The following is a 20,458-nucleotide window of genomic DNA, read 5'->3' on the forward strand; positions in this document are numbered from 1 at the left end:
GTTTCGGAGGGGCAGGACATCGAGCCAATGGCACACTACCCTCTTAAGGCCGCCTCCTCCGTAACTGGTCGGAGACAGCTAGGCTGTTCAAGAGAGTCAGGCCAATGGGGCCGCAATTCTTTCTTTTTTTTTCTTTATTCTTATTTTTGGAGACATGGTCTCGCTCTGTTGCCCAGGCTGGACTGCGGTGGTGGGATCACGGTTCCATGCAGCCCCCGACCTCCCGGGCTCAGGTGATTCTCCCGCCTCAGCACCCCGAGCAGCTAGGACCACAGGCGCGAGCCACCGCGTCCGGCCGGCGGGACTTATTTGTCAGGCGGGGATTGGGTTCCGCCAGACCAAAGGGAGGGGTAAGTGCCAGAATATGAATCGCCGGGAAGCTGGGAGAAAGCTCCGGGAAACCCTGTGCAGCCAGGTTTGTCTTCGCGCGCCACGTGACTCGGAAGCTCCGGTTTCACCCAGGCGGGGAGTCAACAGCCCGCTGACCCCAGTGGAGCGGTGAGCCTCGCTCGGCAGGCGGCAGGGGCGCGATGGCATGTTTCCCCATCCGCAAGCCGAGCAGTGTGGCGTTAATGGAGAACCGCAGCTGCGCGCACACGCTCGCCGTACGCTGCTCATTCACGGAGGGACACGGGGCAGGAAAACTGCAACAAGTTAAAAAGCCTTTTGCGTTTGGTTTGTTGTCTTATTGTTTGCATACAGTTACCAGGAACATTATGTCCCACACTTGTATAATTTACAAAACGTTTTCATAAACATTGCTCTCTTCCTTAATCCATAACAGTTCTGAGGCACACACGGCGGGTAATATTTTACAAATTTTACCTATGAGGAGGCAGATCCACGACTAGAAAGTAGTAATACCAAAACTCAGGGTTGATTGATTATTTTTATTTTTTTGCCTTGGTCTAATGTCTGATGGCCCAGGAATTCACTTCAGGTAAAATAATGGAGCTAAACTGATACAGGTATGGTTTTCAGTAGTATTTCAGAAAAGGGTAGCTGGGTGAGTAATACAGTAGTTTGGAGTGTGAATCCCAGAACTCAAACTGCTATTAATTATCCTTATGAAGATTTGAACAGGCTAAGAGTAAAAACAGGAACAAGGTCTAGTCAGGCATTTTCATGTTACTCATATAATTCTTACAGCAAATAGAGCTGACAAGTTTGTTTTTTTTTTCTTTTGAGACGGAGTCTCGCTCTGTCGCCCAGGCTGGAGTGCAGTGGTGCGATCTCGGCTCACTGCAAGCTCCGCCTCCCGGGTTCACGCCATTCTCCTGCCTCAGCCTCCCGAGTAGCTGGGACTACAGGCGCCCAGCTAATTTTTTGTATTTTTAGTAGAGACAGGGTTTCACCGTGTTAGCCAGGATGGTCTCGATCTGACCTCGTGATCAGTCCACCTCGGCCTCCCAATGTGCTGGGATTACCGGCGTGAGCCACCACGCCCGTCCGAGCTGACAAGTTTAAGTAACCTTCTCAAGGTTACCCTGTAAGTAGCTGAACCAAGATTTGGATGCTTCAGCCCATGTTCTTCACACTATCAACCCACCTTGTGGGGCTTTCTCAGATTTCTTATCTGTCTTTCCCGCTCATGTCTCTCCATCCAGAGAGACAAAGCAGCCTTCCTAGATTGATGCAGAGCTCCAAGGACAGCAAAGCTGTTCTTGTTGAGATCATTCTGAGAGCGAGAAAGGTGGTTAAATACATTTCAAAGGGCTTCCTGCAGGCCGTATGTGCAGAGATGATTTGAGTGGGGAATGTAGTTAGCTTCCGTTGATGTTAGAACTGGAAGGACCCTCTGCAGTCATCTGCTTGTTTAACTTCCTCCTTGCCCCTGATTTGTCAAACTCTGGTGCAGAAAAATGACTTGCCTAAAATCATACATCAAGGTAAGGTAAAATTGAAGAGATCTATTGGGCCGGGTGTGGTGGCTCACACCTGCGGTCCCAGCACTTTGGGAGGCTGAGGCGGGTGGATCACCTGAGGTCAGGAGTTCAAGACCAGCCTGGTCAACATGGTGAAACCCCATCTCTACTAAAAATACAAAAATTAGCCGGGCATGGTGGCGGGCACCTGTAATCCCAGCTACTCAAGAGACTGAGGCGGGAGAATTGCTTGAAACCTGGGAGGCAGAGGTTGTAGTGAGCCAAGAGCACGCCACTGCATTCCAGCCTGGGCAACAGAGCAAGACTCTGTCAAGAAAGAAAGGAAGAAAGGAGGAAAGAAGAAAGGAAGGAAGGAAAAGGAAAAGAAATAAAATTGCCAAGAGATTTTAAATGTTCTAATCACAAATAAATATGTGAAGTAATGCATATGTTAATTAGCTTGATGTAGCCATTATGTAATGTACATATATTTCTTTTTTCTTTTTGAGACGGAGTCTTGCTGTGTCGTCCAGGCTGGAGTGCAGTGGTGTGATCTCGGCTCACTGCAACCTCCGCTTCCCCGGTTCAAGCGATTCTCCTGCCTCAGCCTCCTGAGTAGCTGGGGTCACAGGCATGCGCCACCACGCCTGGCTGATTTTTGTATTTTTAGCAGAGACAGGGTTTCACCATGTTGGTCAGGCTGGTCTCCAACTCCTGACCTCGTCATCTGCCTGCCTCGGCTTCCCAAAGTGCTGGGATTACAGGCGTGAGCCACTGCGCCCGGCCCAATGTACATATATTTCAAAACATCATGTTGTACATCATAAATATATACAATTATTAGTCATATATGACATATATGTATGTGTATAAATAAATAAATAAATATATATTTGACAACTATAAAGGTAGAACTTGGACCAGAATCCAGGTTTCCTGACCCCCCAGTCATAATAATTCCTTGTTAATGTTACCAATTACGAATAATTTTTTTGTTTTGTTTTGTTTTTTGAGACGAAGTTTCGCTGTTGTTGCCCAGGCTGGAGCACAATGGCGCGATCTCGGCTCACTGCAACTTCCGGCTCCCAGGTTCAAGCGATTCTCCTGCCTCAGCCTCCCGAGTAGCTGGGATTACAGGCCCCCGCCACCAGGCCCGGCTAATTTTTGTATATTTAGTAGAGACGAGGTTTCACCATGTTGACCAGGCTGGTCTTGAACTTCTGTCCTCAGGTGATTCATCCTCGGCCTTCCAAAGTGCTGGGATTACAGGCGTGAACCACCGCGCCCGGCCCTTTAAGAAGTCTTCACATTCCTCTTTTACTTAAGGAATTACTGGGCTTCGTTTCTGGAGCCTTGTGAGAAGCATTACACTGTCCCTTTTTTTTTTCTTTTTTTAAATTAATTTTCCTGTAGGAAGCAAGATCCCATCTGTCCCTTCTTTGGGCAATGAAGCTTTTTTCACCTTTGCATAAAAGAATAGCTGAGCCCCCTTTTAAAATTTTCTTTTGTCCTTACCGTCCCTTGAGGCTAGAAGAGGATTCTCAAGGCACAGAGTTGTGGGCCACAAGAATCCAGGTTGAGGAAACGGTGAAAGTCCTGAGCTGAAACAACTACCTTGGGGCATTCAAGGAACAGCAAACAGCAAGCCGACCGGCGGGGGTGGCGGGAGCTGGGCTGGAAATCAGGTGGGATAACAGGCCAGACGCCCGCAGGCGCGGTACGCAGATAGCCTGGAATGCGCTAGGGGCTCTTCCCTGGGCGCGGCTTCAGCACCCCGCATTCCGGTCCCACCACGTCCCCACCCACCTGGAGAAGGCGGAGGCTGCACTGAGTGCCGTAAGTAACAAGACATACCCTCTCTCTTTGCTTTCCCCCCTTTCCAATTCTGCCTTGTCTTTTTCCTTGTTGTGGGTGCTGGCGAGGGAAAGCAGGCAAGGAAGTTGGTCCCAAAAAGGGAATGCTTTCCCTTGGGCGCCAAGAGGCACTGACGGGGTGTCAGAGCCTTCTGAGAGACAGATGAGACTTTGGCCCAAGGCCAGGAAGATGTCCTCAGATGTGGGCCGGAAGACTTGACAATGCGGGGTCTCCCTCTTTTAAAAATATCCATGTAATCAAAGCCTTTGTTGACTGGCCCGCTCCGGCCCCTCAGTCCTCCACAGATGCGCCCCAGGGCCCCAGCCCCGAGGTCCTTTCCTTAATATCCGCCCTTCCTCTGGCTCACTCTCCTCCGGGCTCCTGCTCCGCCCGCTCCCGCTCCCGGTCTCTGATTGCTCCTAACTCACGTCACTCCCGGTCTGTCCCCGCCCACTCGGTGCTGCCATTGGCAGTCGGGCGTGGGTACGCGGCTTCTGTGGGGGAGGGGGGAGCTATGGGAGGGGGCGGGAATTCCCGACTCCAGGCCGGAAGCGCGCGGAGACCATGTAGTGAGACCCTCGCGAGGTGAGTGCGGGCTCTCTGGCAGCGGGGTCCAGGTCGGCTGCCCAGGCCTCCCGGGGCCCGGGAGCAGGAGTCCCAACTCACGCATTCTTCATCTGCTTCCCGCGACGCTTGGCGGCCTCGCACTCCGCCTCCCGGAGCCCGGACTTTCAGGCACCGCCCTCAGTGTCGCCTCAGTCCGTCCCGGGACCGCAGACTCTTAGGGCCCCTCTCCCTGGCCATCTGCCTCTAGGTCCCAGCCTGGGGCCTGAAGCGCTTGTTCTCTGCGCCGGGAAAAGGGGAACGATGGAGCGATCCAGCACCCAAACTTACCCTGTCCAGGTGGCCCACGAAGCTACCCATGACATCTCTGCACAGCCCCAGCCTTTTTGGCTTCACCCACTCCGTTCGGGAGTTGGGGACCTGGCCTTTACATTCCTTAGGGGAACTCCAGCTCCAGGTCCTCTTTGGAGGCGGCTCCTAGTTTCCTAGTTTTCTGGGGGCACCAGGTGAAAGGGTGATGAGATATCCATACAGCCTTTCTCATGCCTCGGTTTCCCCCTTGCAGTCTCCCTGAATAAGTCACTTGGGAAAGAAAGTGTGAGAAGAGAGGAATGTTCCTGGTACAGGAGTAGATGAGTCACCCTGGGTTGGGGAAGGTCACAAAGTGGCTGGGGCCAGGGAGCTGCACTCTGCTGACCAAGCTTCCCCATCCCTTGCCCCATCTTCCTTTGCATGATTTTTCCCAACCACTCTGGTCTGTCTTCCTAGGTCTGAGAGTCACTGGAGCTACCAGAAGCACCATGGGGCCCTGGGGAGAGCCAGAGCTCCTGGTGTGGCGCCCCGAGGCGGTAGCTTCAGAGCCTCCAGTGCCTGTGGGGCTGGAGGTGAAGTTGGGGGCCCTGGTGCTGCTGCTGGTGCTCACCCTCCTCTGCAGCCTGGTGCCCATCTGTGTGCTGCGCCGGCCCGGAGCTAACCATGAAGGCTCAGGTAAGCCTCTCCTTTTCCCCACACTGCTATGAATGCTTGGCTTAGGGAGGGCTCTGGGGCTGGGGGGAGTGACCAAAGGAGGAGGGAAAAGCAAGGGTAGCCATTGTTTGGGTTGGGGTGGTGGGCCCTGGAGGGGGTTCGTTTGCTTATTCCCCTCTGTGCTTCACCCCTATCCAGCTTCCCGTCAGAAAGCCCTGAGCCTAGTAAGCTGTTTCGCGGGTGGCGTCTTTTTGGCCACCTGTCTCCTGGACCTGCTTCCTGACTACCTGGCTGCCATAGATGAGGCCCTGGCAGCCTTGCACGTGACGGTGAGCACTGGCCTGGGCATGTGACATGCGGGAGGGGAATCACACACCTCTAGGAGTGTTGGTTTGTGGAGATTGATTCATGTGCCACTCCATGACTGTGTGGAAGGCTTTTGGCATGTGGTATGAATTGTGATTTTTTATTATGGGGCATAGTTCTTTCTATGTGTTCCCTCCCCCTTCCCCATTCCCTGTGTGACCCCTACGTGCCCGTTGAGACAGTAAGACACTTTTTCTCAGGTGTGTGACTTGCTCTGTGGGTTCTCAGTTCTAGTTACCAGCAAGTGCTCCAAGAATCATCTTCACTCTCTCACCACTTTCCTAAAGGGCTGGAGATAGAGGTCTCTGTAGGCCTGAGAAGGACAGGAGGCGATTCCCTGGTTCCTGGTGTTGCTGACCTTTTTAGACTTTGGCCCAAGGAAGTGGGCTGTGAGGAATGATCAAGTCCATGGCATAGGACTTGGTTTATTATAGGAAAAATGGAGGCCATTGGATAGTGGGGCAGGAAAGTCATCCTGGGCTCTTTCCTTTTTTCCTGTAAAACTGAGGAAGTAACACTGCATGTATCCCTTTGTGTGTCTGTGACTGAGTGACCTGTGTTTCTGTGTGACTGCATATAAACCTGAATGTCCTGTGATATGTGGCTCTATGTATGAGTTTGGGGAGGTGGGCAATGTGTGACCTTTTCATGTATGTCTACATCAGTGACTCTCAACTAGGAGTGTGGCTTTGCCCCTCAGGAAACATTTGGTAATGTCTGGGGATATTTTTAGTTGTCACAATGGAGGGAACATTGTGTCTGCTATTGGCATCTGGTAGGTAGAGATCAGAAATGCTGTTAAACAATCCACAGTGCACAAGACAGCTCCCATGACAAAGAATTATCTGGCCCAAAATGTTTTTGTTTATTTGTTTGTTTTTGTTTTGTTTTGTTTTATTTTTGAAAAAGAGTCTTGCTCTGTTGCCCACGCTGGAGTGCGGTGGCACAATCTCGACTCACTGCAACCTCTGCCTCCTGGGTTCAAGTGATTCTCCTGTCTCAGACTCCCGAGTAGCTGGGATTACAGGCATCCACCACCACACCCTGCTAATTTTTGTATTTTTAGTAGAGACAGGGTTTCACCATGTTGACCAGGCTGGTCTCAAACTCCCGACCTCAAGTGATCTGCCCGCTTTGGTCTCCCAAAGTGCTGGGATTATAGGCATGAGCCACTGCCCCTGGCCCCAAAATGTTAATAGTTTCAAAGCTGAGAAACTTTGGTCTACATGTAACACTGAGTGACACCATAATCTGTGTGTATGTATCATTCTGTGTCAGTGTTACCAATTCACTCTATCTTTGTGTGACTGAGAGTAGCCCTGTGTCTGTGTCAGACCCTAGGTCTGTGTAACTGGGCTTTCACCAGATTTTGCATCTCACTCTTCCTTCCCTGAACATTTTGCTGCTGCTTCTGCCCACAGCTCCAGTTCCCGCTGCAAGAGTTCATCCTGGCCATGGGCTTCTTCCTGGTCCTGGTGATGGAGCAGATCACACTGGCTTACAAGGAACAGTCAGGGCCGTCACCTCTGGAGGAAACAAGGGCTCTGCTGGGAACAGTGAATGGTGGGCCGCAGCACTGGCATGATGGGCCAGGGGTCCCACAGGCGAGTGGAGCCCCAGCAACCCCCTCAGCCTTGCGTGCCTGTGTACTGGTCTTCTCCCTGGCCCTCCACTCCGTGTTCGAGGGGCTGGCGGTAGGGCTGCAGCGAGACCGGGCTCGGGCCATGGAGCTGTGCCTGGCTTTGCTGCTCCACAAGGGCATCCTGGCTGTCAGCCTGTCCCTGCGACTGTTGCAGAGCCACCTTAGGGCACAGGTGGTGGCTGGCTGTGGGATCCTCTTCTCATGCATGACACCTCTAGGCATCGGGCTGGGTGCAGCTCTGGCAGAGTCAGCAGGACCTCTGCACCAGCTGGCTCAGTCTGTGCTAGAGGGCATGGCAGCTGGCACGTTTCTCTATATCACCTTTCTGGAAATCCTGCCCCAGGAGCTGGCCAGTTCTGAACAAAGGATCCTCAAGGTCATTCTGCTCCTAGCAGGCTTTGCCCTGCTCACTGGCCTGCTCTTCATCCAAATCTAGGGGGCTTCAAGAGAGGGGCAGGGGAGATTGATGATCAGGTGCCCCTGTTCTCCCTTCCCTCCCCCAGTTGTGGGGAATAGGAAGGAATGGGGAAGGGAAATACTGAGGACCAAAAAGTTCTCTGGGAGCTAAAGATAGAGCCTTTGGGGCTATCTGACTAATGAGAGGGAAGTGGGCAGACAAGAGGCTGGCCTCAGTCCCAAGGAACAAGAGATGGTCAAGTCGCTAGAGACATGATCAGGGGACATTAGGATTGGGGAAGACACTTGACTGCTGGAATCAGAGCTTGGACACTATACATAAGGACAGGCTCACATGGGAGGCTGGAGGTGGGCACCCAGCTGCTGTGGGATGGGTATGGAGAGGTCATAAACCCAGAGTCAGTGTCGTGTTGGTCCTAGCCCATTTCCGCACCCTGCCACTTGGAGTGGACCCCTTCTACTTTTCTTAGCGCCTACCCTCCTATCTATCTCCTTCTTCCCATCTCCCAGGGGACTAGTGCCAAATGGTCTCTCCCTGCCAATTTTGGTATCTTCTCTGGCCTCTCCAGTCCTGCTTACTCCTCTGTTTTTAAAGTGCCAAACAAATCCCCTTCCTCTTTCTCAAAGCACAGTAATGTGGCACTGAGCCCTACCCAGCACCTCAGTGAAGGGGGCCTGCTTGCTCTTTATTTTGGTCCCAGATCCTGGGGTGGGGCAGAAATATTTTCTGGGCTGGGGCAGGAGGAAGGTTGCTGCAGCCACCTACTGCTGCTGTACCCTAGGAATATGGTGACATGGACATGGTGTCCCATGCCCAGATGATAAACACTGAGCTGCCAAAACATTTTTTTAAATACACCCGAGGAGCCCAAGGGGGAAGGGCAATGCCTACCCCCAGCGTTATTTTTGGGGAGGGAGGGCTGTGCATAGGGACATATTCTTTAGAATCTATTTTATTAACTGACCTGTTTTGGGACCTGTTACCCAAATAAAAGATGTTTCTAGACATCTGTACAGTATCTGATTCATTTGTTTTGGGAAAGGGGTGGGCATGTGGCCAGCCTGAGAGGGCCTGAGTCCCAGATGTTTACAGCTGTTTTAAGATTCTTGGTCTCACTGTTTTCACTCAGGCCCCGAAAGTCCCCTTCCCTGAAGTTGACCTAATTTTTCCTGCTTTGTGTCTTGGTACTTCTTTCCCGGTCTCCACCCCTCCGCTTCCCTTCTCTTCCCTCCCCTCCCGCTTCCTTTCCTCTCTTTTTAATCCCTCTCCCCTTTCCGTTCGCAGTCTCAGGACTAATTTAGAACTACTCTTCCCAGCTTGCCCCTCTCAGGGAGTAGCCGAGAGGGTGGAGCGAAGTCCCCAGTTTCCGGAGTCAGCAGGGCTGCTGGGAAGTGGAGTCCGCTTCCTCCCGGTGCTGCGTGACTGGGGATGTGAAGGAGTCTCGTAAACAAACTACAATTCCCGGCGGCCCCCGCGCGCAACAGGTCAAGGCTAGGCTGGGGCCGGGTTCGCGGTGCTCGCTGAGGCGGCGGTGGCTACGGCTGGAGGAGCCGGGCCGGGGCCGCGGCGGAGGCCGCGGCTGGTACTGGGAGGGTGGCAGGGAGGGACGGGGAAGGAAGATGGCGACGTCGGGGGCGAACGGGCCTGGTTCGGCCACGGCCTCGGCTTCCAATCCGCGCAAATTTAGTGAGAAGATCGCGCTGCAGAAGCAGCGTCAGGCCGAGGAGACGGCGGCCTTCGAGGAGGTGATGATGGACATCGGCTCCACCCGGGTGAGGGGCCGCGCCGGGGAGCCGGAGCAGAGCTGAGCAGTTATGGAGCGGAGACCGGAGAGGCGGGGCGGGGGCGGGCGCCGCAGCGAAGGAGGCGGAACGGAGCAGGGGACGCGGGCGCCGCCGTTTGGGAGGCGCAGGTTGAGGGCCGAGGGGCAGGAAGAAGGATTTTGCAGGGGGAGACCGAAACACCGGAGAGGTTCGGGGTGTAGAGGCGACTGGGGGCCGAGTACGTGAGGCGGGAGTGGGCGGAGAGGGGAGATGAAGTCCGGCGGAGGTAGGAGGTGAGTGGTCCTTGTGCATCCCTGACGGAGTCCCCTGGAGCACGCTACTGAAACATGCCTGGTATTGGGGTATGGCCTGGGAGGAGGGCTGCTTGTCTGTAACCTGGCTCCTCTGAGTTTGTGATCTCCTCCAAACTGGTCCCTCTGCCTTCTGCGCTTTGGTGCCCCCGGCAAGGGGCCCCTTGAGTGGTTTGAACGAGCGGTGCTGTGTATAGTGGGGCAGGAAGTCCCCTCCTGCGTCCCGTCCTTTTGCTTCCTTTTTCAAATACTTCTTGTGGTTTCCTGACGTGAATGAAGGTGAGGTCCATTGCTTGGTGTTTTGTCCTGGCCTCCTTGGAGGAGAGGTAGGGTTTTGAATCCTAAAACTGGGTAACCGACCATAAGTTGTGTGGAACTCTGTGGTTTGCTGAGCTTTCTAGGGAGATAGCTGCTTTGTGGGTCAGTGTGTAGGGTGCCTTGGAGGGTCTTATATGTGTAGGGAATATTCATTCCTAGGAAGTTCTTGAAAGAACTTTCAGGCCTCTGCCAGGCTGCCTCTGAAGCTCCCCCTGGCCTTGGTTTCTTGCTTTCCAAGGCTGGATGTCAGAGGGACCAAGGGGTGGGAGTCCGCCTAGGTGGTATGAGGTCTTAATTTAGGGACACATTCTTCTAAAACAACAGTAGGTAAGGATATTGCAATGATTCCTCATGGCAGAGAACTAGAAGGAATTTAAGGGTTGATGGTGGAACGTTACTACAACATCTCTAGCCTTTTTCTGCTGGTCTGACTGTGGTTGCATTTATGACTGTGACTGGTTGTATTTTTGTGTGTATCCCCCTTGACTCTGTTAGTCTTTTTTTTTTTTTTTCTCGTCCTTTCCCCTTTGAGTCTCTAGGGACTATGTGCCCTAGTTTGTGGGAGTCAGAAGTTAGATGGGGAGGCAAATCTGGGAGGGTGTCTGTGCACGCATATGCACACTTACATGCATGTGTGTGCATAACCCACTGTAACCGCTGTGAGGATTATGATCTAACTGTAGACTGCTCCCCTTTAGGAGCTTTTTCATCATGCTGGGGACAGAGACAGGAAGATGGGAGGCTGATCTTGATAGTGTGAGGCCCTGCCCTCAGGACTGTGATTCTAGCAGAGGCATGGTGGGATCTTAGGGCTCGTATGTGCAAAGAAAGGCTGTGCGAAACTCAAAAGCTGGGACTTCTCTTTACGGTGCCTCGATCTCTTAAAAGGCCCCTTCTACCCACCTTGCTCCTATTGGTTAATTTCTCAGCTACACAGAAAAGTCTAGTGGGCATACATGGCCAGGGAACCCAAAAGTCTAGAGCTAGGGACAAGAGATCTGGGACTCAGCCTGTTATCTGGCCAGGTGGGAGGGCTCATTTGAGACAAAGATGGCCATGGAAGGCTATACCACTGAGATACTGGGGTTGCCATATATGTTGATAGTGGTCTTGAAGTGGTCCAGAGGTTAGCACAGTGCTCACAAGGCTAACCTCCTGGAACGGAATGTCAGTTCTAATGTTGGCTTCTGTACAAGAGTGTGACCCTGGAAGCTCTTAGAACTTGCCCCTCCTCAGCTGCCCTCCTCCCCATGGCCTTGCCCTGGGCCTGTTTATTTGGCTGGTGGCAGGGGCTGAGCCTTGGAAATAGATGCTCACCTCTCACAGAGATAGGATATCTGTACACAGGCTAAACCCATGCCAGGCTGTCCTACGCCTATGCCAGACATATCTCCCCAAAGTGAGGATGAGACCAGGAAGATGGCCCTGGCCTATGCTAGAGTGGGCTACTGCTCTCTCTCCACCCTCCTTCTCCAGGCTTCTCTGCCAATTCAAGAGCCTTAGGATTCAGTGGAAGAATGTCCCTTGGTTTTGGTGCTGTTTTTCCAGCTAGGAGAGCTGTCATTCCTTGGATGTTCTAGTTTGGGAGGTGCAGGCTTTCTATAGCCTTCCTGAGGCTGGGCAAGTGGCAAAGCCCAGAAGCCTGTGCTCTCCAGAGTGAGAAGGAAAGAGGCTGGCAGTAATGGCTCTGTGACATCCACCTGTGGCCTTCCTCTTAAGCTCTCAATTAGTCCTGGACGTATCTGGAAAGAAAGCAGAGGTTCCTAATAGGCACTCCGCCTTGTGAGTAGCCCGGGGGCTCCTGGCAGCCCCTCAGGGACTCTGCTTAGAGTGATGCCAAATGAGACAGGCCCTCAGCAGAGTATCTGTCTCTGCCTGGCAGGATGATGTCAAGCAGTAGTGATATCATTGATGAGGGCAGCCTGCAGATGGGCTCTGGTGGGTTATTTGCACCAAATCTCGGTGGACCTTTCAAACCCTAACACTGGCCTTTTTTTCTGGCAGATTATTTCTTTATTTTTTTTTATTTTTTGGTGACAGGATCTCGCTCTGTCACCCAGGCAGCTAGAGCGGAGTGACATAAACATGTCTCACTGCAGCCTCTACCTCCTGGGCTGAAGTGATCCTTTTTTTTTTTTTTTTTTTTTTTTTTTTTTTGAGACAGAGTCTCGCTCTGTCACCCAGGCTGGAGTGCAGTGGCACAGTCTCGGCTCACTGCAACCTCCACTTCCCAGGTTCACGCCATTCTCCTGCCTCAGCCTCCCGAGTAGCTGGGACTACAGGCGCCCGCCACCACGCCCGGCTAATTTTTTGTATTTTTAGTAGAGACAGGGTTTCACGGTGTTAGTCAGGATGGTCTCCTGACCTCGTGATCCGCCCGCCTCAGCCTCCCAAAGTGCTGGGATTACAGGCGTGAGCCACCGCTCCCGGCCTGGAGTGATCCTTTTGTAGTAACAGAGTCTCACCATGTTGCCCAGTCTGGTCTCCAACACCTGGGCTCAAGCGATCCTCCCACCTCTGCCTCCCAAAGTGCTGGGATTACAGGTGTGAGCTACTGTGCCTGGCCTAGATATTTTAAAAGCAGTGGCAGCAGCAGCATATCCTGGTGACAGAGATAGCAAGGATAGCTGAAGGAAATAGTGCTCAGGACCCTCCTGACATTCCCACTTGTTCCCCATGTCTCAGTTACAGGCCCAAAAACTGCGACTGGCATACACAAGGAGCTCTCATTATGGTGGGTCTCTGCCCAATGTTAACCAGATTGGCTCTGGCCTGGCCGAGTTCCAGGTGAGTAGACCCCAGCCAGGGAGGAGTGGAGTTTCTTAGGCTGCTTCCTCTGCTAACTTCAGTCCTTTTTGGCAGAGCCCCCTCCACTCACCTTTGGATTCATCTCGGAGCACTCGGCACCATGGGCTGGTGGAACGGGTGCAGCGAGATCCTCGAAGAATGGTGTCCCCACTTCGCCGATACCCCCGCCACATATCCTTCACAGGGGACTTGGGAGTGTCTGAAAGGTAGTGGGATGGTGTTCCTCAGGGACTCATAGGAAGCACTTGAAGTGTTGTGCAGTCCCATCCTTCTCTTGGAGCTCTTCTTTACCCAGCTTCCCTGAAAAGCGACCGTAGCCCCTGCGTCAGCACCTGCTCCTGTGATAAGGAGTTTTTGCTCCTGAGGCTGTGCCCCCTGTCTCTGGCTGGCTCTGGCTGTCTTCACATCAGCTTGCTGCCAGAGGCAAGCCTTCCTTGTCTTCTGCTAAAGGAGATTGGGTCTCTTCTCGTCACATTTCTAAGTTTTCAGTCTCAGAGACCTGCATACCTGTCTCCTCCAAGCCCTGCCTGAACATTCTCCTGGATTTTTTCAGCCCCTTTAGACCTGATTCCCTTTTTCTCTTCCATTCTTTGATCCCATTGTTGTCCCTTATAGAAGAGGAGAAAGGTATGTGTTTCTTGAAACAACTTATCTGTTGCCTCCATTGTTCTTTCCTCATTTGGCCTCTATCTCATCTGTCCTCTCTACTTTTTTCCTTAACTGGTGCTGTTCACGTTGACAGCTCTCCCTATAGTCCTGCCTACTTATCTCCTCCCCCAGAGTCTAGCTGGCGAAGGTAAGTGTCCAGGGCGGGCAGAAGCTCCTGCCTACTCTCTGACATGTTTCTGGAGGGAGCTGCCCCTTCTGGGTTGGGGCGGGGATTACTGGGCTAAGGTTTCAACAGTACCTCTTCCTATAACGCCAGGGCTGAGAGAGGTGGAGGCAGTTGGAGTAGGTGGGTCAGAGTCCAGGCTTGGCCATGTTGACACGAGTGGTCAAGCCTCCCAATCCAGCCAGAGCAGAACCAATGGGAACCGTAGCCAGGCTGGGGTGTGTGTGTAAGGGGGAGGGGAGAATGGCAGAGGGGTAGGTGAAAATGGCAACCTTCTGTCAAGGGTTGGTGCAAGATGTAGTGCTCTGGCACTTTTAGATTTCTGAAACTCTCCCCTTGTCCATCTCACTTTCAATGCTGATACCCAGGAATGCTGCTGGGCTCCAAGATTCCCATTCAGCTGGTCCTGGCAGAGAGAAGTTTCCAGCTCCCTTAGATTGACGGGGGGAGGGGTCAATCATAGGCAGGAGAAGAACCAGAAAGAAAAGGGGATGATCTGGGTGCTCAGCCATCTTCACTTCCACCTTAGCTGCCCCACATTTTCCAACCCCTATGCCCACCTTCTTGTCCACTGCCAGTGTTCCTCCTCATGACTTTGTTTTTGTACCCCAGGACGATGCCCTGGGGCAATTTCCCTGCAGAGAAGGGGCAGTTGTTTCGACTACCATCTGCACTTAACAGGTGATGGCCTTTGCCTTCTTTAGGCCAGATCTCTTATCTGTAGTTTCTGGGGCCCTGCTCCCCCACCCCCACCCTGTTCCAGACCAGCTAGTGTTTTCCCTTGCTGGGCAGGGCTTAGGGACCAGGAAGACTGTCACTGGTATCAGCTCATTCCTGCTCCCCCCATAGGACAAGCTCTGACTCTGCCCTTCATACAAGTGTGATGAACCCCAGTCCCCAGGATACCTACCCAGGCCCCACACCTCCCAGCATCCTGCCCAGCCGACGTGGGGGTAAGTGGCCCTGTCCCAGGGTTGGGAGTAACCATGGAGCTATTTATTTATTTATTTATTATTATTTCTTTCTTTTTTGAGACGGAGTCTCACTCTGTCGCCCAGGCTGGAGTGCAGTGGCGCGATCTTGGCTCACTGCAACCTCCGCCCTCCGAGTTCAAGCGATTCTCCTGCCTCAGCCTCCCGAGTAGCTGGGATTACAGGCATCTGCCACTGCGCCTGGCTAATTTTTTGTGTTTTTAGTAGAGATGGGATTTCACCATCTTGGCCAGGCTGGTCTTGAACTCCTGACCTCATGATCCACCCGCCTCGGCCTCCCAAAGCGCTGGGATTACAGGCTTGAGCCACCATGCCCGGCCTCCATGGAGCTATTTAAAGCAGGTAGGCAAGTGAGCACCGCAGCCAACGCCCCTGTATTCCTTGCAGGTATTCTGGATGGTGAAATGGACCCCAAAGGTATGTGTTCCTCACTGCTGTGGGTACTGAATGCCAAAGAATTTCTGGGCTGGTGTTGGGATTGTGTGCAGGTTCAGGGAACAGGACTCCTTCCCGCCTGCTTCTGCTTCCTGTCCTGCCTTACTGGCTCTTTCTCCAACTCTCCCATCACCAGTCTTTCTCTTTCAAGTACCTGCTATTGAGGAGAACTTGCTAGATGACAAGCATTTGCTGAAGCCATGGGATGCTAAGAAGGTAGGAGGAGGCCACCAGGTGTCACCCACTAGTCTCTCTGCTATCCCCTTGCCATGGGGCAGGCCTTCCAGGGTTCTCCACTGAGCACTGTCCTCATTTTCCATATTCTCCCTTCTCTCCTCAGCTATCCTCATCCTCTTCCCGACCTCGGTCCTGTGAAGTCCCTGGAATTAAGTAAGTACTCCCTGCGGTTGGCTCAGAGGTGGGGAAAGGAAGTACAGGGAGATGTAGGAGACTGATCTCTGCTCTTCCCTGACCACTGCACCCCCCTCCTATTTACATCTTTCTTTTTCTCTCCTTCCTCTAGCATCTTTCCATCTCCTGACCAGCCTGCCAATGTGCCTGTCCTCCCACCTGCCATGAACACGGGGGGCTCCCTACCTGACCTCACCAACCTGCACTTTCCCCCACCACTGCCCACCCCCCTGGACCCTGAAGAGACAGCCTACCCTAGCCTGAGTGGGGGCAACAGTACCTCCAATTTGACCCACACCATGACTCACCTGGGCATCAGCGGGGGCATGGGCCTGGGCCCAGGCTATGATGCACCAGGTGAGTGGCTATCCTGGCCATGTGCCCCCTGGGTGCTGCCTGGCTGGAGGGATGAAGGGGAGGGAGGTTTGAGCACCTGAGATCCTGCTGTGATCACCCACACCGCCTGTCACCTCTGCACCCCAGGATTCCCTCACAGCAGTTCTCAGCCAGTGATAACTGGTAGGTGGGGTGTTTCCTAGAAAGAAGAGGAAGGGCAGCCCCCAGATGGGCAGTGCTGTCAGGGATAGAGTAGGGAGGACGTTGTGTTGCCGCTTTCACAGTCTGGTCACTGCCACCCATTCTGGGTGGAAAGGGGCTCAGTTCCCATCAGTAATGTTGGCATCTCTGGTTTTTTGTCTGTGCCTGCAGGACTTCATTCACCTGTCAGCCACCCATCCCTGCAGTCCTCCCTAAGCAATCCCAACCTCCAGGCTTCCCTGAGCAGTCCTCAGCCCCAGCTTCAGGGCTCCCACAGCCACCCCTCTCTGCCTGCCTCCTCCTTGGCCCGCCATGCACTGCCCATCACCTCCCTGGGCCACCCCTCACTCAGTGCTCCAGCTCTCTCCTCCTCTTCTTCCTCCTCCTCCACTTCATCTCCTGTTTTGGGCGCCCCCTCTTACCCTGCTTCTACCCCTGGGGCCTCCCCCCACCACCGCCGTGTGCCCCTCAGCCCCCTGAGTTTGCTCGCGGGCCCAGCCGACGCCAGAAGGTCCCAACAGCAGCTGCCCAAACAGTTTTCGCCAACAATGTCACCCACCTTGTCTTCCATCACTCAGGTATGCGTGGCTGCCTTCCCTGCACGTCTGTCTCCCTTCCCTTTTCTCCCGCCATGTTGTTTCCCTCCCACCCTCCTTTCCTGAAATACCTACTCTATACTCATCCCCTTCCATTCCTCTGTCCTCCACCTGCCCCATCTTTTATCCATCTTGTCTCCTCTTGCTTCACAGTGCAAACCCAAATGCTGTGGTTAAGCTTTTTTAGTTTCAAACCCTGGCTCCACCTCTTACTAGCAGTCACCTTGGACAAGTTATTTAATTTCTATAAGCCTCAGTATTTTCATTTCTAAAGCAAGGATGGTTCATAAGGATCAAATGAAATAACATACATAAAATACTTAGCACCACACATAGCCCAGGTATATGCTTGACAAATAGTAGCTTACCCTTTCCTTTTATTTGCCTCCTCTGTTCCTATCCGTTTTGTGTCTGTCTTGTATCTCATGCCCCTATCCTGTCCCATCTCCTCCCCTGTATCCCCTCCTAATTTCATAGAATTCGTAGAATCAGAGAATTTTCCTACTGTGGAGCCCAATCCCTTCACTTAATAGATGAGGAAAGTGGGACCTAGAGGGAAAGTGACTTTTCCAAGTTTACCCAGCAAGTTAGGAAGAGTTGAGACTAGAACTCGAAACTCTTAGTTTAGGGCTTTTTCCACAGAGATGAAATTCTTAGCCCTTGTCTCCCTTCCTGTCCTTTTCTTCTTGTTCGCTACCTCTACTCCTCTTTTCTTTCATCTAAATGCTCTTTTCCCTCTCCTCTGCCCAACTTTTCCTCCTCCATTGCTATCCCTGGAATGTGTGTTCTGTGTTCCATCTTTACTCAGGTCCCCTCTTTTGTAGGAAAGACTGAGGCCAGATTAGCAAGGGCTCTGTTCCCAGAGTGTGGAGTAAGCTTGACTTCCCTTCCTTTCTTTCTCCTTTCCTTCTTTTCCCATTCCCTCTGGCCTCTTCAAGGCTACAGAACAGCAGTTCTCAACCTTAGTTCCTTATTTACTGACAATAAATAGTTCAAGTACCAAGGTTTAAGAATGGTTTACTTCTAAGGCTAGGCACAGTGTTTCATGCCTGTAATCCCAGCACTTTGGGAGGCCAAGGCGGGAGTTCAAAGCCCAGGAGTTCAAAACTAGCCTGGGCAATATGGTGAGACCCAATCTCTACAGCAAATAAAAAATTACCCACGTGCAGTCGTGCACGCTTGTAGTCCTGGCTACTGGGGAGGCTGAGATGGGAGGATCACTTGAGCCAGGAAGGTTGACGCTACAGTTCCAACTATGATTGCACCACTGTACTCCAGCCTGGGCAACAATGAGGCCCTGTCTCAAAAAAAGAGAATAGTTTACTTCTGGAGTAGATTTAAAATTACCCCTGTGTTAGCCTCACTATATCACTTTCATTCTGATAGGCACTTTTTTTTTTTTTTTTTGAGACGGAGTCTCGCTCTGTTGCCCAGGCTGAAGTGCAGTGGTGTGATCTCAGCTCACTGCAACCTCCCACTTCCTGGGTTCAAGCAATTCTCCTGTCTCAGCCTCCCGAATAGCTGGGACTACAGATGCCCGCTACCATGCCCAGCTAATTTTTGTATTTTTAGTAGAGACGGGGATTCCACCACGTTAGCCAGGCTGGTCTCGAACTCCTGACTTCAGGTGATCCACCTGCCTCAGGCCTCCCAAAGTGCTGGGATTACAGGCATGAGCCACCACACCCTGCCAACTGATAACGCATTTTTGAGTAACTGCACTCAACCCCAGGGATGCCTGTGAGAATGTGGAATGTTGTCATGTTTGTTTTGGGAATGGTTGTAGCTAAAGAAGGTGGGAAGCCCTGACTGAGAGTTCTTGGGGTATACATTGAATGGTAAGCTTCCCTCTTTTTACTTCTTTTCAGGGCGTCCCCCTGGATACCAGTAAACTGTCCACTGACCAGCGATTGCCCTCATACCCATACAGCTCCCCAAGTCTGGTTCTGCCTACCCAGCCACACACCCCAAAGTCTCTACAGCAGCCAGGGCTGCCCTCTCAGTCTTGTTCAGTGCAGTCCTCAGGTGGGCAGCCCCCAGGCAGGCAGTCTCATTATGGGACACTGTACCCACCTGGGCCCAGTGGGCACGGGCAACAGTCTTACCACCGGCCAATGAGTGACTTCAACCTGGGGAATGTGAGTATTCAGGCTCCTTGCTCAAAAGCAGGGGAGGGGATGAGGGTGGGTCAATGGGGCCTGAATGGCATGGCTGGTGCACTGTGAATGGGGAGATCTAGGTGGGGTGGGTGGTGGGGAGATCTCCTCTCCGCGGAGGTAACATAGCACTGCCAGCTTGGGGCTCCTCTCTTCCTGCGTTTGACCCTACTCCTGCCCCTCTATTTCTGCTCAGCTTGCTCTTTGATGACTTCTGCCTTGACCCGTTCTCTTCCTGGCATGCACATGCTCTGGCCCAGCAGGTACGGTGCCCATACTTACTTCGGGCCCCGTGCTCACTTCTGTCGCTCTGCTTGCTGCCACCTCTCTCTGTCATTGCCTCTGTTCCTGGGGTGGATGAAGGTTGCTGGGCAAAGGGGATATGTTAGCAGGGCTAGGCAGGACACCAGTTCTAAATCCTACTTCCTCAAGATTTGTCTGTATGTCCATAGCTGGAGCAGTTCAGCATGGAGAGCCCATCAACCAGCCTGGTGCTGGACCCCCCTGGCTTTTCTGAAGGGCCTGGATTTTTAGGGGGTGAGGGGCCAATGGGTGGCCCCCAGGATCCCCACACCCTCAACCACCAGAACTTGACCCACTGTTCCCGCCATGGCTCAGGGCCTAACATCATCCTCACAGGTGAGTGGGGGTGGGTGGTGATGGGAAATGGAAGGAGGAAGTGACACATTTCAATAATGAGTAGGAGATTGAGGGGTCTTGGAAAAGTTTACAGGACATGGGGTCCTCACCTGTCTCTTCTACCCACAGGGGACTCCTCTTCAGGTTTCTCTAAGGAGATTGCAGCAGCCCTGGCCGGAGTGCCTGGCTTTGAGGTGTCAGCAGCTGGATTGGAGCTAGGGCTTGGGCTAGAAGATGAGCTGCGCATGGAGCCACTGGGCCTGGAAGGGCTAAACATGCTGAGTGACCCCTGTGCCCTGCTGCCCGATCCTGCTGTGGAGGATTCATTCCGCAGTGACCGGCTCCAATGAGGGGACCTCATCACTATCCCTCTTCTTGGCCCCATCCCCCACCACCGTTCCTTTCCTCCCTTCCCCCTGGCAGGTAGAGACTCTACTCTCTGTCCCCAGATCCTCTTTCTAGCATGAATGAAGGATGCCAAGAATGAGAAAAAGCAAGGGGTTTGTCCAGGTGGCCCCTGAATTCTGCACAAGGGATGGGCCTGGGAGAACTCAAGGGAGGGCCTAAAGCACTTGTAACTTTGAACCGTCTGTCTGGAGGTCAGAGCCTGTTGGAAAGCAGGGGTAGGGGGAGCCCTGGAGGCAGGGCTTGTCCGGATGCCTAGGGGTGGGCAGTGCCAGCCCCTCCTCACCACTCTTTCCCTTGCAGTGGAGGAGAGAGCCAGAGTGGATACTATTTTTTATTAAATATATTATTATATGTTAATAAAAAAATCTCATCAAACCCTTGGTGTGGTTGGTTATTATTTGGGGCATGGCTGGGGATCTAGGGAGTTATAGGGCCATGGGTCTTTTTATCTATTAGGCTTTTTGCATCTTCTTAGCACCACTGTGCTTTGTGGAAGGGCCCCACAGCCTCGGAATTTGTACCCAGCATGGATGTAGGCTTCCACAGCAGCAGGAAATCGCTTCATATGCCCTCCTGT

The 20,458-nt window shown here is 52.8% G+C and overlaps 2 protein-coding genes across 10 annotated transcripts; both read left to right on the forward strand.

The window, feature by feature from the left end:
• The first annotated feature begins 192 nt into the window (after positions 1-192).
• SLC39A1 (solute carrier family 39 member 1) lies at positions 193-8,682 on the forward strand. 4 transcript variants are annotated; one of them, XM_032154528.2, is made up of 5 exons: positions 193-233; positions 3,392-3,701; positions 5,052-5,270; positions 5,448-5,578; positions 7,037-8,682. In XM_032154528.2, the coding sequence occupies exons 3-5, from the start codon at positions 5,084-5,086 to the stop codon at positions 7,691-7,693; spliced, it is 975 nt and encodes a 324-aa protein (XP_032010419.1). In that variant the 5' UTR covers positions 193-233; positions 3,392-3,701; positions 5,052-5,083; the 3' UTR covers positions 7,694-8,682. The 4 variants fall into 4 exon arrangements, with proteins under 4 accessions (XP_032010419.1, XP_032010418.1, XP_032010416.1 ...); XM_032154527.2 differs by lacking the exon at positions 193-233 and having other exon boundaries at positions 3,229-3,701; XM_032154525.2 differs by lacking the exons at positions 193-233; positions 3,392-3,701 and adding an exon at positions 4,231-4,304.
• A 492-nt stretch (positions 8,683-9,174) lies between these two features.
• On the forward strand, positions 9,175-20,272 carry CRTC2 (CREB regulated transcription coactivator 2). Of its 6 annotated transcripts, none has more exons than XR_009213620.1 (14): positions 9,175-9,447; positions 12,753-12,854; positions 12,930-13,043; positions 13,607-13,671; positions 14,320-14,388; positions 14,557-14,660; positions 15,087-15,116; positions 15,271-15,350; positions 15,475-15,524; positions 15,658-15,902; positions 16,254-16,660; positions 18,547-18,816; positions 19,031-19,097; positions 19,287-19,431. XR_009213620.1 is itself a non-coding variant. In XM_058439259.1 (14 exons), the coding sequence occupies exons 1-14, from the start codon at positions 9,295-9,297 to the stop codon at positions 19,821-19,823; spliced, it is 2,097 nt and encodes a 698-aa protein (XP_058295242.1). In that variant the 5' UTR covers positions 9,175-9,294; the 3' UTR covers positions 19,824-20,272. The 6 variants fall into 6 exon arrangements, 5 of the variants coding, with proteins under 5 accessions (XP_058295242.1, XP_058295244.1, XP_058295245.1 ...); XM_058439259.1 differs by lacking the exon at positions 19,031-19,097 and adding an exon at positions 19,603-20,272 and having other exon boundaries at positions 19,287-19,473; XM_058439261.1 differs by lacking the exon at positions 19,031-19,097 and adding an exon at positions 19,603-20,272 and having other exon boundaries at positions 9,175-9,420; positions 19,287-19,473.
• The last annotated feature ends 186 nt before the right edge of the window (positions 20,273-20,458 follow it).

Source organism: Hylobates moloch, unplaced genomic scaffold, assembly GCF_009828535.3.
Source record: "Hylobates moloch isolate HMO894 unplaced genomic scaffold, HMol_V3 SCAFFOLD_5, whole genome shotgun sequence".
Lineage (NCBI taxonomy): Eukaryota > Metazoa > Chordata > Mammalia > Primates > Hylobatidae > Hylobates > Hylobates moloch.